Here is a 17255-nt window from a genome sequence, read left to right as displayed (position 1 = left end):
TCTACGTTGACGGTTTTGATCCCCTTTTTTTCATTTTGATAAAATCACAATAGATTTGGTGTTATCTCTGTAATAAACGTTATATTAGATGAAGTATAATCTACTTTAATAGATTTTCATGTCAGAAACTTGTCGCTTATTAGTTCATAGATACCTTCGCTATTGTAGACACTTCCTCCTGTGTCAAATTAGTATTATTATGAATGCTAATTCAATAACACTAATAACAACCATTAGGTGAATCAAACCCCCATAAATTGCAATATCCTTGGACATCATCTTCTTTTTATTGCCGATTGGGAGGTCCTATTGGGAGGTCCTCTTCCAACGCGAGGTCATCCATCATTGTGTGGGGTTGCTCGTTGTGTATATAATCTTCTGTGCTGGAATGTACATAATCAAACAACATTCTTATTTTGGTCCCTTCCAAATTAAATTGTTGGACATTACTATCGCCAATCTGACTTCATTTCTTTTCTGATTATGAACATCTATACTATATTGGGAGTTTATCATGATACCTCAAATTAGTCGAATGTCCTGCACTCCTGCTTCATATATTCAATCATATATGAAGGACCCCTTATCTCCGCACTCTGAGCATAGGTTACTTTGATAAGTAGTCGGAGACTAACCAGTATTACTGCGGTTTATACACACATTATCTACATTATACACATAGCATGCCCGATAAACTGCAGAAAATTTTCGGGCAAGGAGCCAGCTGCGCCAACATGTAACATTTTCCTAAGAATATATACATCAGGGCCTAGAGGAAAAAAACAAAGAGAAAAAAGAGTGCACCGCTCCTTTCTGTAATCGTATAAATTGTGATTCTAAATTTTCACAAAAAATATTGTGCTGCGTATGGCTAGTCTTGCTGCACCAGATATACTTAGGTGTCGGAGATTCTGCGATAGAAAAGAACATAAGCGGCAGCTGTTCTTATGTTCTCTTCTCTAACCTGTTCAACAAGTCTATCATTGAATTCATACCACCTTTTAACGTGCTGCACGAGGACATAGAAAGTGTTAGCAGCTTCACATGCACAACACAACTCAAAACAAAACTTAAGAATCCGACTTGATTGTGAGATTGAGCAAAAGAAAATTCAGATCTCATATAAAATGTTATTCATCGTGAAATCAGGGTTGATCAAGTCCAACCAGGTCTCAGAAATTCAAATGAAGAAAATGCACCATAATACAATTAATACCCACATTTGACACGATTTGAGAATGTACCGCATCCACAAAAATACGTCAAATTTCTAAAAGTCCAGAGCAGACCAAACATTCAACATGATTTTGAGAATATCCAGAACACATATACAACACAAAAATACTTCATAAAAGTTCAGACCAGACAACACGACTTGAGAGTATCCCACATTCACCATATCAACATTATCTCTAAGAAAAATAAATTAATTTCTTCAGATTAGCATAAGCCTCATGAAACTTCGAAGAAGAGGTGGCACATTATTTTGAAACAAAGGAAGAGTGCAATAAGCATTTCTGATTTGCATAAATACAACAGAACCTTTCAATAGAATAAAGCATACTTCATAACTCTCTCCCACGTCAAGATCTTATCTTTATACTTGGTTAGTTTGCGTAGCTAAAGCTATATTCAATAATACACTTCTACAGCTCTATCTCATTGTATTAATTACTGTTGAAGTTATATCATTGTTGATGTGGTTAGCTATACTCTATTGCTCTCCTCGAAAACGATAAGAGGAGATTTCAGAAGGTCCATGTCCCAAACGCATCATCTCAAACGATTCATAATTTTCAGCCACAGATCCTCAAATAGTCAAGCTCTCAGCTACTTTGGTGCTGATCCATAGTAGCTTCTATGTTCCTAATCATTTACTTTCAAGTTCTCTACTTTACGGGTTCCACTGTTATCTCTGATTCTGTTCATTACTAATAACTCTTTTCTAAAAGGAGGACAACCATCATTCCCATATTGACTAAAAAATCAGTTCACTCAAAGCCAAAGTCCAAGCAAACAAAGAAAGCAAGGTCCAAGCAAACTTCTCAGGTAACATCATACTAAAATCATACAAAATCCTCTTCATAACAGTGAAATATGTAGTCCAACATTCAGTAACATGTATATATATCCATTCTTCACAATATATTCCGAATCAGAGAATATCAAGTAGCAACTGCACAAACACACAATACCCTACACAGGGTGGGAAACAGGCACTCAGATTGAGAACTTGAATGGAAAAATGAATGCAATCTATTTGAAAAGGGAGCACTTACATAAACCAGAGCTGTATAGTGACCACCTCCCATGCCGCCATAGTGGTTACAGATGGCATACAGCCTATAACAATTCAAACCAGGGCCACTCTCATGGGCCAGGAAACCTGTCAAATCAAGGTTGTCAATGGGAAAATCAACATATGTCTCAAGCTTGTTTTTCAAAATACGACTGTAGGAGAATCTCTTCAGGTGAACAACCAAAATTTCAGGCAGTCTCCAAAGATCCAATTTCTTACTCGCTGGGCGATGTTGCTTGCAGCTAGGGCAATACCTTGAAAATGAGAATTCAACAAAGTATTAGAATCATATCATCATAAACACTATTGTAGTACTAATAGAAGAGGCTCAAAGAAACAAGAAGACAGCTGCTTTTAAGTCAGCAAACATCCAGCCCAGGATCATTTACAGCATCAAAAAAACAAAGAACCACATGATATTAATTGAAAGTCTAATGGCTTCTAGTGATTTGATTCGTCAACATGGTAGCATTTTTATGGTTTAAATGCAAAAATTTAACAGCTGTACCATATGTTACAGCAACAAACATCAGAAGTTCATTCTGACTCAACTGATTAATGTATATCCTTTCATTCAGCTATCCACTGCACAGCAACTAATTATCATGTAAAAAGACTGGAACAGGTCCTTGCAAGAATAACTCAGAACTTACTGGTAGCTATTCTTGGCTCCCAGACAGTTGGCCCAGGCTTCCAACCCCAAAAGACAACTAAACAAAAATGTAGGGTACATTCAATGCTCATAAACCCAGTACACTCAATGCTCATAAACCCAAAAAAAAAAAGAGTCAGCAAAAGCGAAAAGCGAAGTGGTTTCATAGGCAAGATAGCAGCAACTATTAAGCAAACTTCTACACATAAATATTTCCACGGTGCCTTTTTTCCAATTATGAAGCATGGCTAAGCGAGGGGTTCCGAGGAATACAAATAACCTCTGGGTTTTTTCAGATTTGACGAGCATCTGGAAATCATAGCACAAAACAAGATAATTTTATACTTAAAGTCACACCATAATTGAGTAAAAGTCATCATATCAATGTGTAAAAGTCAACTTATAGCGTGAAAAGGCCCTATTGGCAATAAAATGTTATCCTATGACCAAGTGATCCACCTTTAAATTTAATGAAAGTCATACACCCTAGATGTCTCCGGTCTCTTATTAATGCAACAACGCACATCCTAAATTTTTCACCATATCTCCATACCAACTGACTGCCAATCACTACAAGGCAAGTTCAACTTCCAGAAACTGAAGCCACTTAATATTATCTCCACCCTTCTGCAGTCTCAAAGACATATGATGTTTGATTACATATACTTGTAAGGTCTGATGTCCCAAGAGGCCTCCGTAACACAATACGATATACTCCTACTTGTTATACCCAAATGCTGGACTATGACAGCACCAAAATCTGGAGACTATTTACCCAAGGAAGAAGCATACATCCCTATTTTAACTCTTCACTGTGACAATACATGTTAAAAAATCTATGTGGCTAATCAAGACTGAAGTTATAATTTTACTAACCACATATCTTTTGGGCCCAATGGCTCCTCCTTCAAGAAGCCTTCCAGACACTTGCCCAAGGAAACTGACTCTTGAGGCCGCATAGAAAGTAAACCAGGTTTGAAAACCTCCGGCAACACGCTGAAACCAGAGGTATCATACCTTCTCACCATTTGATGAGACCAGCTAACTAGAACATTCCATTTCTTAGCTGCATCCGTAAGATCCAGAGATTTTCCCAACTTTATCCTCTGATCCTTCAATCTACCTCGCTCATCTGTAAAATGAAACTGAAATTCAGATGCCACATGCAAATCAGCTCCCAAATCATCATCCGAGCTCCATAAATTGTCTGAATTTGACAAACTCCTTGACTCCATCTTAGCAAGCTCATCATCAAGATTTTCAGCATCATTATAATCTTCCTCCATATTCAGGAAAGGACGAAGCAGTTTCATGTATGCATCATAAATCTGAGATCCATCTAAGATATTATGAATCCTCGCCACCAAAGGAATGCCAAATAGACTCCAGCATTGTCTTGCCATTCGAAAACCAAATTTCCTGAAATAACATAATGATTAGACAGAAAAGACAATGAGTATAATAGAATGCACGAAATAAAGGTATTAATTCTTTTTGTTTCAACTTGACTGTCTTACGCTTATCTCTACTTACATTCCAACTTCCTATCCTAATGATTCAAAGTCAGTGTCTACCCGCACTCCTGCAGTGCTTTATTCCAGTAAGGCTATGCTTGGCCCAACAGAGAGCATTTTGAACTGAATTTCTATTTAATGGAGAATCTGAATTCACAGTTTAAACTTATTTGATTCCTTGCTACAATAGTTAAGATAGAAAAGAAACGATGAAAATGGCGGAGATAGGATGGATGGAAGGAGAGGAAGAGTAAGGTAAACAAAAGGGAGGAAACTGACAATTTTGTAAGAGTAAGATAATTTTGTAAGATGTATGAAGAGTAAGATACTTTTGTAAGAGTAAGATAGTTTTCAGAGTAAGAGTAACGCAAACATATACTCCAGAGACTGATGTTACGTAAACACTTACAGGACGTCTCAAAACCATTTCATTTACTAACCTAGGATTTCAAGCTCAGCAAAGGACCTTTTGAAATATTTATTGTAAATACGTTTTGCATAAAGTAAAACAAAAGCTGCACAAAAAAAAAACCCTACCTTCATACATCTTTTTCAATAATCCACAAACAATGCTTCTCGGGTTAAATTAAGCAAACATCAAACTGTTGACTTCTAAAGTTCATAGAAAAAAACCCTATACATAAAAATTGACACATCCATTGATCATCAGAAATAAACAAGCAATAGATCTATCTGCATTCTGCAGTGGTAAGGAGCCAACTCTTACCACCAATGCAGTGTCTCAGGTAGAACACCAATTGTAGACAGGCAGAGACATGGAAAGACGTTATCTGAGGTTCGTGCATAGTATTGAGAGAAGGCAATTTGAAACACATGAATGAAGGAAAAGGTTTTCTTGCATGGAGCCGACAAGACCAGCAAGGGTTTCTTTTTCTCCTTTGTCCTTTCCCTTGTTCCTTCTTCTAGTAACTAACAAAAATATACAAATATTATGTAAACTGTGAAAAGAGGCATGCACAAAATTGTTTGAACAAATATCAAATATCCTCTAAATTGTTTTAGTTGAGACGTAAGGGGAGAGACAGCATATAATGTGGAGACAGATACACAGAAGTAAAAATAGGACACATGTGACGAGGAAGAGATAGCGAGTTAGCGACAAAGAATGTCGAAAATAGGCAATTGTGCAACTAAATTGAAACAGCCAAACATCGGAAGTCTTGCAACTAAAAGTGATCGTCTCCATGTCTCCTTTTCATATTTCAAATATCATGTTAGATATTGGCTAAGCGCTCTGCAAATTTCAATTATAATATGCAGGGCAAGATTATGCAGCAATGTAAACACATCCAAAAGTTCATCAATCCACCACAACAGGCCATCAAACAAGAGTGCACTCTTTTATTTTAAACAGTTATCGACTCTACGTTCATACTCGCACAAATTATACCCCCAAGCTATACGCTTAATAGTAACTCTGATTAATACTATTACTTCTAGCTTGCAACCACATCATGCAGATTTCAACAGGAAACAACTGGAAAGGATACTCTTCAAGGAAACCGGTAGGACCTTTATCAGCTGACATCACGAAGTCAAACAGAAAGCTGGAATGAGTAGTATACCTTTCAGCCTTCTGATGCATGAAAACCACTAGCCGGCTACTCTCAGTCTCTTTTGGTAAGCGATAAGCAACAAGGCAATCATGATCCCTTATCAATGCCAATGAATCAGATGGATCTTCCAGGGAGCGGAGGATGCGATGATCAAACACCTTTAGAAAAAATAAAAGGCAACAGCACACTACAATTGGCTCCTCAGACATGATCAAACCTCAATAAACAGCTACATGAGTTCAAAGCTAAAAACAAACTTAGAGTTGTATAGCATACCTCAGCCACAAAGAGGGTCTCATCATCTCGCAATGAAGCGGCTGTACTTAACGCTTGAGTAAGATCCTTGCACCTTCCAGACTTGGGTACCGTCACGGTAAGTGGTGAAGGAGGCATACTTCCATCAGTGCTCAAAAGAGTAACAGTCAAGGATCGCACAGTCGTTGAAGGCAAAGGAAGAGACAGGTACATGAATGGATCAAACGTGACAGACACCCTTTTGCAGAAAGGACAAACCAATGTAGATCGAAATTGCCCCTAAGATATATAAAAAAGTTAACTTCAATTTACATGGCCTAGGGGCATATAGCAGAAGAAAACTTGCTCTCTAGTTTCACACGAGAAAAGAAATTTACGAATGAGAAAGAGAATTAAAATAGGAGTGAATCAGAAGTCCCCCAGGAAAGCATCCGCCCCGACAATTACAAGTATGCAAGACTCAAACATATTCAACGGCAGTATATGCTTAGCCTTGGGGAGAATATATCCAACAGGAATCTATTTTCAGATTTTGAATTTCTACTTTGAACGTTAGATTGAGTAAGCATAAGCAAACAACAGAACATAGACACCTTCTAGAGAGAGAGAGAGAGAGAGTAAACCCTCTGTAATATCAATAACATTGTACAATCTCAGTTTCACTATAAATTCCTACAGCAATCACTTAACAACTGCAAACCAACAACAATTTGCATCTATCCCCAAACACACAACGAAAGTTGCACTTCTGGCATCAGGATGAATAGTCGAGTGCCACTCCAACTTGCTATTTTATCAGACAAAATATGACCTAACATATCACCATGGGAGATTAAAAGCATGCAATACATAAAACGTTCCATTACAATCATATGTCAAAGTCCAATGAGAAAAGGAAGGACCGGAAAAGATACTAGACTCACATGGAACGTATCAACTATTATGGAGTCATTGCGAGCTAGGTGACTCCGCCAATATTCATAAGCCATATTTTCATCCGGAAAGCCCTCTGAGTCACCAACTTGAATATATGACTTAAGTTTCACACGGTTCAAGTCTTCGTGGAGCCCATCCAATAGAAAAGCCAGGAATTCCTGTGTTCAGTGAAGGTCAGCAAATAAGATATATAATTGCAACAAACATCTAGACACAAGTTAACAAGTTCCAGTATTTGTTCATTAGTTTCACTCTCGAGAAAATGGTGAGCACTTCAGTTTTAGGACACAGAATTCAACAGGCGCGAGGTGCACTGAGGCGCAAAGGTGCGTGCATCCCTTAGGCGAAGGCACACCTTTGTTTTATTTTTTACCATATCAAGCAAAAGTTAAGGCATATGTTAAAAAATTACAGATGAATATACAAAATTTGAAGAAAGTGGGAAATGTAATGATTAATGACAGCATAATATATTAAAGGAACTGCTCAAAGGTGTAACAGAGAGACTAAAAGGCAAAAGCAAAGGCCAAGCTTTAGACACATTATTTTACTCGTCCAAAGCATAATATGCCGGGTCATGAGCATATAGGTATAAGTTTTTTTGGGAACTACATAGGTATAACTTTGAAATACAAAATAGAAAAAAAAAAATCAAAATGAAGATTTTTGACAAAAATATATATTTGAGCATGCAGCAAAAAATTTGTAATACAAAAATATACGTAATGCTTTTGTATATAGAGAGAAAAAATTGACGAAAGCACACCGATGATGAATACTCCCTCCTTTTCTTTTTAAGTTACGCTTGCCAACGTTTGAGTACTAATACCTCTAAATTTGCATTTGTAAAATTATAAAAAGTTGATATTCGAAAAGTACAAATCAAAAAAGATCTCACATGACTACATTTTTCCTTATGCATGAATCACAAATGATAGTCAAACATAAATTTGTGGATAGTGTCAAACACTCAAACTCAAAATGTAACCATAAAAAGAAACGGAGGGAGTAAATTTTACACATACGTAAATATTGTTTGTAGTTGAAAATACCAACTTGTACAATCAAAAAGAATTTGAATGTACCAAAGATATCTTGGCCTAGTCGTTAAGATTGAGATATTGTGGACAATAGGTCACAGGTTCGAATCCCCCCTCCCCTTCTTTGTACTTTGTACTGCCTTCGTGGCTCATATGGATAAAAAAAAAAAGAATTTGAATGTTCAAACTCTTCATTGTAATTCTAAAACTTTGACCAATATGTTTGAAAAAAATTACCTATGCATCATAAGCTGGTGAACCGGGAATGTAATGTACACCAAGCTCCGAAGTACTTGAAATTACCAATATGTTCAAACTCTTCATTGTAATTCTAAAACTTTTACCAATATGTTTGAAAAAAATTACATATGCATCATAAACTGGTGAACCGGGAATGTAATGTACACCAAGCTCCGAAGCACATGAAATTACGATAGAACTTGTAATCGGTTCATTAAGTGATAATACACATATGATTTTTTGTATGTGTGGCATCTAAATAGGAAGACAAGTAAGCATAATTTACAAAAGTAAAAGAAAAAGCAATGAATTAAAAAAGAGACCAACAGAACCAAGATTAGAAATTGGCTAATCAAAAAGAGATGACTGGCAATAGCCATCAGAGGTAGGATCATGGAGACCGCCACTGACATTCTGACAAAGAAAAACTCCTCTTTATAATTTATATAGATGGCTATGTTCAATTTCGAATGGGTTGCAAATGAGGGTTTTGCAATTATATGGCTATTAGTTAAGAGCCCAAATTGAATCATCAAAATCATGCAATTACTAATTAGTGAATTGGAGTTTAAAGCATAGTAGACTTTATACAAAAATCTTTTGATCAAATTAATGTTGTTCACCGCTTTCCCACTCGCCTATCTACAATTTAACGAAAAAGCAATAAATCCCATGCTTCTTGAAAGACGGCTTGAGGTGCACACATGTACATCATTAAGCAACTTCAAATGGGCCTAGGGGTGCAAACTGAGTTGAGCAGATTGTGAACAACTCGAACTCGAACTCGACTTGGTTAATGCTCGGTCAAAACTCGACTCGAGTTGGCTTGACTTGAGACTTAACGAGCACGAATTAAGCATGACCTTGTTGTACTTGACAAACTCGTGAGCATCTCGATAATTTATACATATATAGAGATTTTTCAAGGAATTTATTTTATTCAATATATAAAGTTAAGGTTATTTAAAATTTGAGTTCAAAAAAATATGGCCCAAGTCACTAACTAAGTCCAATAAGGATATACTCATGGTCATGGACCATGGACCATGGTCAAAAGAAATAAACTAATGTTATAAATTTTAAAAGGAAATCAAGAGAAGAACAAATGAATTTAGCGGGAAAGAAAAAATTCAAAAACCCTCGATCTCTTTCCTCAACTCGCCTCCCTCTCTCGATCTTTCCTCAAATTAACCTCCCATCACCTGCGCCACCCACCCACAACTTCTACTGCCGCAACGTCGCAACCCACAAGACCCACAACTTGTTCACTGTGTAACCCGCAACCCATTCTAGCTATGCAATTATTTCTTCTTCTTCTTCTCCGGCAAATTATACGACGGGTTTTGCCTTTTTCTTTTTTGAATGTTGAAATTCTTCTGATAATTATTTCCAATTTCCACATGCTTGTTGATTTTTCTGACTTTTCGCGAGTGTTAGCAGTTAGTTTCTTCTGAATAAGTTAGCAATTAGTTAATTTTTCCTAATGTTATTGTAATACCGTTTCTTCTAATAGTTAGCATTTAGTTTCTTCTCAATTAATTAGCCATTAGTTTATATGCTATACAAATATCTATGTATTTATAGTTGAATATATATACTTATTTTATGTCAATGTAGAATAACAATGAAGAAGAACCAATAAATCCTTCTTCTGATTCCTTAACATTGGTAATAGAATTTTGTCTACTTATTAACATGTATGTAAAAACAATGGAGATTGTTACTAATTATTTTGTACATGAATATTTGTAGGCGCTTCGAACTTTTGGAGAAGATTGAAGCAAGGACATGTAATGGAGAATTTTGTGAAGAATTTTGGATGTTTTAAGATTGTTTCGAAAGAGATTGTTTGTTATGTAAGAGTTATGTATTTCACAAGTAACTTTGTAATTCATATTCTTCATTTTTTGGGTAGTGTTTGTGTTCTGTGTTTGTTTAATGTTTTTAAATGAAACCTTGAACATTTTTTTTCATACTTTACTTCATCTGTTGTTAAAAAAAATTTCAACACTAACTACTATTGTTATGGTAAAATAAAAAATATGCAGATTCTTAATCTAAAGAGAATTTTATACTATTGATGTCTTAATGAGCATTCGAGTCAAGCTAGTTGAGCTCGAATCGACAATTGAGTCAAGCTATTCGAGCAAGCCGAGTCGAGTAGAGTTACAACAGATCTTAACGAGCACAAGTGGAGCAGGGGTTTAGCGAGCTTAACGAGTAAATAACACAAGTCCAATAGGGTTGCAAAGTTTTCAAGTCGAGCAGTTGAAAAGTTTTCGAGTCGAGTCGGCCTCTGCTCACCATCAACAAGTGCTCTGAACAGCCACTCAAATAGACAAACAAACAACAAACAAGAGCTCCTCTAAGAACAACCAGCATTCGTAAAACACTACTGCTATAACAAAATCCTAAACAAAACAGAACTTACCTGGGAATCATGTTGGTTATAGCCACAGAATTGGGGAGCAAAGTCCTCTAGAGTTGATTTAAAGAATTCTGGATCAACAGCTATTTCACTGGGAGCCCACAACTTCCTTAACAAATCCCCAAAGGCCAAAGCAAGCTCACCCTTGCAAAACAAACGAAGTGTTTAGATTGCTTGACAAGAAATAGAAAACAAGAGAATCAGAGAAGGTATATCTGCAATAAATCTAGTTTAGACCCACTCACTTGCTTGCCTAAAGGATTTTCGTAATTTATTTCTTTCTTGTAATCTCCTAGGAAATAATCAACAAGCTTTGGAGTGTGAACTAAGCATTGAACAGCACTATTCATGAAGCAGGTATTCCCAAGATTTAGAAGTCCCGTTAAACCCAGCATACCAGTTTCACCATATCCTCGAGCACATGATTGCAAACTGTGAAAAGCTGAGGAGCTCTGACTTTCATCAGTTCTGTTCATCTGGGTAGATGAGCTGCTACATGAACCTCCCCTGCTGGAACTTCCTTGCCTTGCAATTTCAGACGTCCTTTCTACTGTGTCTCCGCCAAAAGTGAGAAATCCATATACTTGTAACTCAAGGACAACCTAACATAAATACGAGAAGGGAGATTGATTGCTTCTTATGTTAAGAAAATCATACGCAAGTGGCATGCAATCAATAGCCTTGCCCCTAAATGAAAAATGATACAACAGAAATGATCTTCTTGCACAATTGAGAATCCAGGTTGTTCAGGTAAGTATGCTACAGATAACACCAATCATCTCCGCTTTTATGAAAGTATATGCAAAAAAACAAGTTTAATACTTCCTCCGTTCCATAATAAGTGAAACACTCCTCTCTTTTATGTGAGAGCTTTATTAGAGAAGTGTTTCACTTATTATGGAACGGAGGAAGTATAAAGTTTTAAATGAAGTCCAAAGGGCTGTAACCATTCGCCCAATTAAGAGAAGTTCAGAGCTAAACAGCATCATGAGTGTGCTTCCTCGTCACCAACATAACAGATGCACCACTGCAACAAGACATTACCTCTTCAGTCGCTTGGCCATGAAAGCCATTCGGAAACGTAACACCATCTCTCACGAAGAACTGGGCCATCTGTCCAGAGAAGTCCCATATACGAACCTATTCCATATTTCCATCAGATTTTTTATTACAGTAAGAGGATTGTTCTGCACATTAAATAAAAAAAAATGTAGTTTTGTCCACTAGCAGCATACCAAGTCAGACTGCACATCAAATATTTGGTAGGCTCTTTTATAAAGCTGGACCGGGTTATCCTGAAAAGTGAAAACAGACATATGCTCCATTAAGTAAATGTCAGAGAATCCATATACGGAACTTGTATGTTATACATTAGTTCTTAAATCAAAAGCTTAATTAAGCACATGCACAGAGGCTTCGAAGAAATTATTTGAAGGATTGTCAACTTTAAGATGAATTTATTCGGCTAACTACATGACGGTAACTCAAAAAAATATAATAGTCTCATAACATCAAAGAACTCCTCCAACCACCAGTACGAAGTTTTTGGACAAAGGGAAGACTCAATGTGCTTTTATAGTTGCAAAGCCTTCAGATGTTTCTGACTTTTGTTTCAGCACCCAACCTCACACCTTTAATTAAACTATTAGATGTTAGACCCAGACCCTTTTAACTATCCTTTAGACCTTAAATCTACCACCTCATTATAGATACTTCTAACTTCAGCATTTGCTTAGTAATTGGAACTATCTAATTTGTCTCTATACACAAGTAAATCACCGATTTTGAATTCAGATTTTAATTCTCAGCACTTAGATTTCACATCAGATTAGCTATACTGAAAAGTCCGATCTTGAAGTGCTCTTTTAAATGGTACCAGCAGCAATCAGAAAGTGATGACTAATGCGAGAAGATCAAGAACAATATATGCACTCATACTGACTGGGACACGAAACCCCACGATTTCACAAGCAAGCTCAAGCATATGAGCAAAAACAACGTATTACGACAACTAATAATATATATTTCTGTACATTCGACACGAAAAATGGTACCACTTCCTCACTATATGGCTTACCAAAATACTATTTAGGGTGCGTTCTCTTCAACTTAAAAAATTAAGTTTCAGGTCCAATAAGTTCAGATAAGTTGCCATCAGGTCCAATCAAGGCAATAAGTTCCAATCAGGTCTAATAAGGTCCAATAAGTTCCAATTAAGTGCAATAAGTTCCAATCAGATCTACTAAGGTCAAATAAGTTCCAATTGCTAAAAGTTAATAAGGTCTAATAAGTTTCAATCAGGTCCAATAAGGTCAATAAGTTTCAATCAGGTCCAATAAGGTCAATAAGTTTCAATCAGGTCCAATAAGTTCCAATCAGGTTCAATCGGGTCCAATAAGTTGAATCAGGTCCAATAAAGTTTAATAAGTTCCAATTAATTCAGTTCAGCTTCAATAAGTTCAGTTCAGTAAGTTAGTTGAAGAGAATGCACCCTTAGTCATAAATAATAGTTCAGTTTTTAGATTTTCTAATAAAGTAACTTTAAGTTTTCCTATATTGCTCTTAATGACAACCTTAACAAGAAATTTAAAAGAAAGACTACACTAGTGTGGTGAATTGGTAAATATTTATGACTGAAATTGAACCTAATTTAACAAGATAACACAGAATAGTAAGTATTTTAGTTCAATTCCTCATATGTGACCTCCGACTCCAATCAAATGCTGCCTATTAATTAGGGACTTGAGGAGAACTGAGAGAAAGGTTGGCTCACCATCAAAGATATTTTCACCGCCAGAGAATTGGTCTGCTGCATTGCAGAAAGCCTTATCTGAATGGGGAAAACATCATGATTATTACCTTCTGCAGCCAAAGAACAGTCCACATCCTTAAATCTTGTCCAAGAATCACTATGCCTGTAGGAACAAGCAAGACATCTTCATGCTCATTACGCTGAATAAAAACATTTCATGTAAACAGCCACTAGTTATGATGTTTTGGATGACCTGGAAAGTGCAAATCCAGCTCAAACTCCAAGGAAAATAGAAAATTAATGCGAGTCTACAAGACAGGGAAAATGTTACAGTATATCAAAATATAATACGGTATAAATAAAGAACTAAGTTACATAGACACATAAGAGGGCGAACTGCCTGGATATTGCTCCAACTGCTGCACCAACTCAGAGACTGCTTAATGAATAACTTAGTAGCTACACATTCTGATCAAGTGAGGGCACATATAGATTCACCTTTGGACGACCCTTTAATAATCGCTCCAACAAGCAATTTTAGTTGAACTCAAGAAGATTGATATAATAAAAAAGTGACATTCAAGTATCCCACCTTTAAGGTTGGGATATTACAGAACAAAGAGCCTCATCAAAAGAATACAGAACTCAGCCTAAAACTCATAAATAAATGAAAACATAAAAAAAATAGATATGACATTTCAAATTGCAAATATTTTGAGGGGGAAGGAGGAGAGGTTTTGCAAGTTAACATCCCAAAAACCTTACAATAGACAAACAACAAATTTAGGAACTTCACTATTTACTGATCTAGAGTTAAATGAAATTCAACTTTGACGCTGTGTAATTTCCCTAATTAGATTTTGATGCCCAGAAGTTTCAAAACGTCCCACCTCAATCCCCCAAAATTCACTAATACCACTTAGGTACTCCGCCGTTTGATTAATTCCATGTTAGTGTGTTTTATTTGCTCCCAATGGATGTCTATTTTCCTCTCAATTCCTGATTTCCCTTCTTTTCCCACATACTTGCTCCGTATTGAGATCCTCTAGAGTTTCAAAATAACTCTACACAGTAGAGTTCGTTAAATATCAGTCGTTGATCAAAAAATCAAAGGTTTGTATTTTCTTTCCCAAAAATCCCCCCTATTTTCCCCCAAATATCTTGCCCAATCTTTTCCTTTTCCACTAATCATGAACCCTTGATTTTATAATATATGGTTAGGATTCAACTCTACTTTGTAGAGTTTTCATAAAACTCTAGAGGATCCAGACCCACTTGCTCCATAACAAAATAGATGTTACACTTTCTACATATGATTGTAACAAAATAGATATTACACTTTATTTTTAGGAAAAAGTTTCTCTCTATATCTCTCCTATCACATGGGTCCCCTTTTCTTTCTCTTTATCTCTCTCCTTTTCAAAAAAATTGCCTAGAAAAGTGTGTTTTTAGAAGTGTAACATCTATTAGAGAGGAAATGTTTTATATGTTCCCTTCAATACAAGACTTACAGTCTATTTTCTCTTTCTTCATAAATTCCTCCAATTTTGGAAGGAAAGGAAAATGAAAATTGTATAAACTTGTAAAGAGGCTTTCCTTCTACTTCTTTTCATTTCTTATCATTTATAATGTTATTTTTGAAACTAAAATGTTTTCTTCCAATTACTTTTTTTTCCTTCCAATTCCTTTTTACCAAACAAGTTAGGCCTGTTTTTTTCGGTATAAAACAGCTGAACTGAATTGAATTTAACTAGATTGAACTGAAATGAATAGTGATACGTGAGAGAAAAAGTATTGTCTAAAGCTGAAGTGAACTGAATTGAAAATAAGCTGGAACAGGTCGTAATCTGTTTAACCCAGTTATGAATAAGATATCCCAAATATTATCATTAGTCAATGTGAAAAATGTCCAAAAATATAAGAAATTCTAAAAATGGACCTGACAATAAAATAAAAACCCCGACATACCTGCAACAAAAATTGATAAATATTTTCCAAAACATTCATTAATTTATGAATTGAAATCATAGCGAGTTCATGCGTTGCTACATTTTTCCGTTGCCTTGAACCAAGCTTTTCATAATCAAGTTCCTACTAGTATTAGATCATTCAAGCAACGACTCAAAGAGGTACTATTTGTCTATTTTGATAAATAAAAAATGCTATGCTATAAACTACTAAAAACAAGGCAATCAAAAACTTGTGCAGTAAATTTAACGCATATCTACAGTAATAATTTTGCTAAAACACAAGAAAATGCAACACATGCAACAGAACATAGTTGAAACTAATTAAGAATTAGAGTGTTGCTCACCATTTTAGCGCCTTAAACCACATGGTTTCCGAAATCAAAGCGTATTCTCGGCCCGAAAAACCCTCGCCCTTATCAATATTATCATTGTCCACTTCTCTCTTGAGATTCAAAAGAATGTCATCCTCATAAGAAAAAATGTCATCCTCACCAGAATCACACTCCCTGTCATCCTCATCAGAAAGAACGTCATCCTCACCAAAATCACACTCCCTCTTAATCTTATCCTCATCAGAAAGACCGTCATCCTCACCAGAATTACACTCTCTCTTAATCTTATCTTCATCAGAAAGAATGTCATCCTCACCAGAATCACACTCTCTCTTATCATCATCAGAAAGAATGTCATCCTCATAAGAATCATATTCCCTCTTATCCTCATCAGAATCATGAGACGACACCGAATAAAGAACACCATTATTTTCACCCTTACCACACCAACACTCCTTACTCGCATCATTCCACCACCTGCAAATTCAATTCAACCTCCGCATTAGCAAAATTCAAAAATATTAAAAAGAATTGGAAAAAAAGAAGAAAGAAAGTGACAGAACTCATACTGGTAGGAGACGAGGAAGAGACGATCATGGTGAAGAGAGAGAGGGGGGGAAGAAAGGCGGCGGCGGCGACGACGAAGAGCGTGAGAAGCGTCGTAATCATCGTCCAAATCGACGGGGAGAAAGTCGTCGAGATAGAAGTTGTCATCCATGGCGGAGGAGAGAGAGAGAAGGAAGAAGTTAAACAGGCAGGAGAGGAGAGAGAAAATAAGTAGGAAAAAAGCGTTTAGTTTTTGTAATTTGAAACGATGTCGTTGTTGCTGTTGCTGTTGCTGTTGCTGTTGAGTCAGAGCTGAAGAAGAAGAAGAGGGCATGAATTGAAATGAAGCGAAAGCGGAAAGAATTTAATTGGAATTTGTGTAAGAGTTTAGTTAGGAGGTTTTAATTAGGAGTGTGTGAGGTGGTAAATGACTAAATGGTAATGTTAGCGGTATTACTGATTTGTGGGGGGTGATACACTCATAATCATAATTCATCGTGTTTAGATTCTTCTCATAGGTTCAGGTGATGGGCTGATGGGGCCGGTTCTTATTCACACGTGTGTGAGTAAAAGGGAATTCGTGAATCAATTGGGTAGACCGTACTGAATTGACATTTTGTTTAAGTTTATTACAAATCATACTAGTGGCAAAAGAAAGAGATGGTAAGGAAAACCTCACCTTGAAAAAGCCTCTAGTGCGGTTAGTTTCCATGA

General features: G+C 36.3%; 1 protein-coding gene across 1 annotated transcript; it reads right to left on the bottom strand.

The window, feature by feature from the left end:
* Positions 1-527: 527 nt before the first annotated feature.
* On the bottom strand, positions 528-16977 carry LOC104893176 (ubiquitin carboxyl-terminal hydrolase 8). Its single transcript, XM_010679259.4, has 13 exons — positions 16565-16977; positions 16008-16472; positions 13715-13856; positions 12177-12236; positions 11986-12081; positions 11187-11543; positions 10945-11085; positions 7221-7391; positions 6319-6576; positions 6052-6200; positions 3828-4370; positions 2280-2553; positions 528-1009 (listed from the first exon to the last, which is right to left on the bottom strand). The coding sequence occupies exons 1-13, from the start codon at positions 16873-16875 to the stop codon at positions 896-898; spliced, it is 3081 nt and encodes a 1026-aa protein (XP_010677561.2). The 5' UTR covers positions 16876-16977; the 3' UTR covers positions 528-895.
* Between the last annotated feature and the right edge of the window lie 278 nt (positions 16978-17255).

This window comes from Beta vulgaris, chromosome 5 (assembly GCF_026745355.1).
Source record: "Beta vulgaris subsp. vulgaris cultivar EL10 chromosome 5, EL10.2, whole genome shotgun sequence".
NCBI classification, from domain to species: Eukaryota; Viridiplantae; Streptophyta; class Magnoliopsida; order Caryophyllales; family Amaranthaceae; genus Beta; species Beta vulgaris.
Note: the sequence above shows the minus strand (reverse complement) of the source record. Positions and strands in the feature narration are given on the sequence as shown.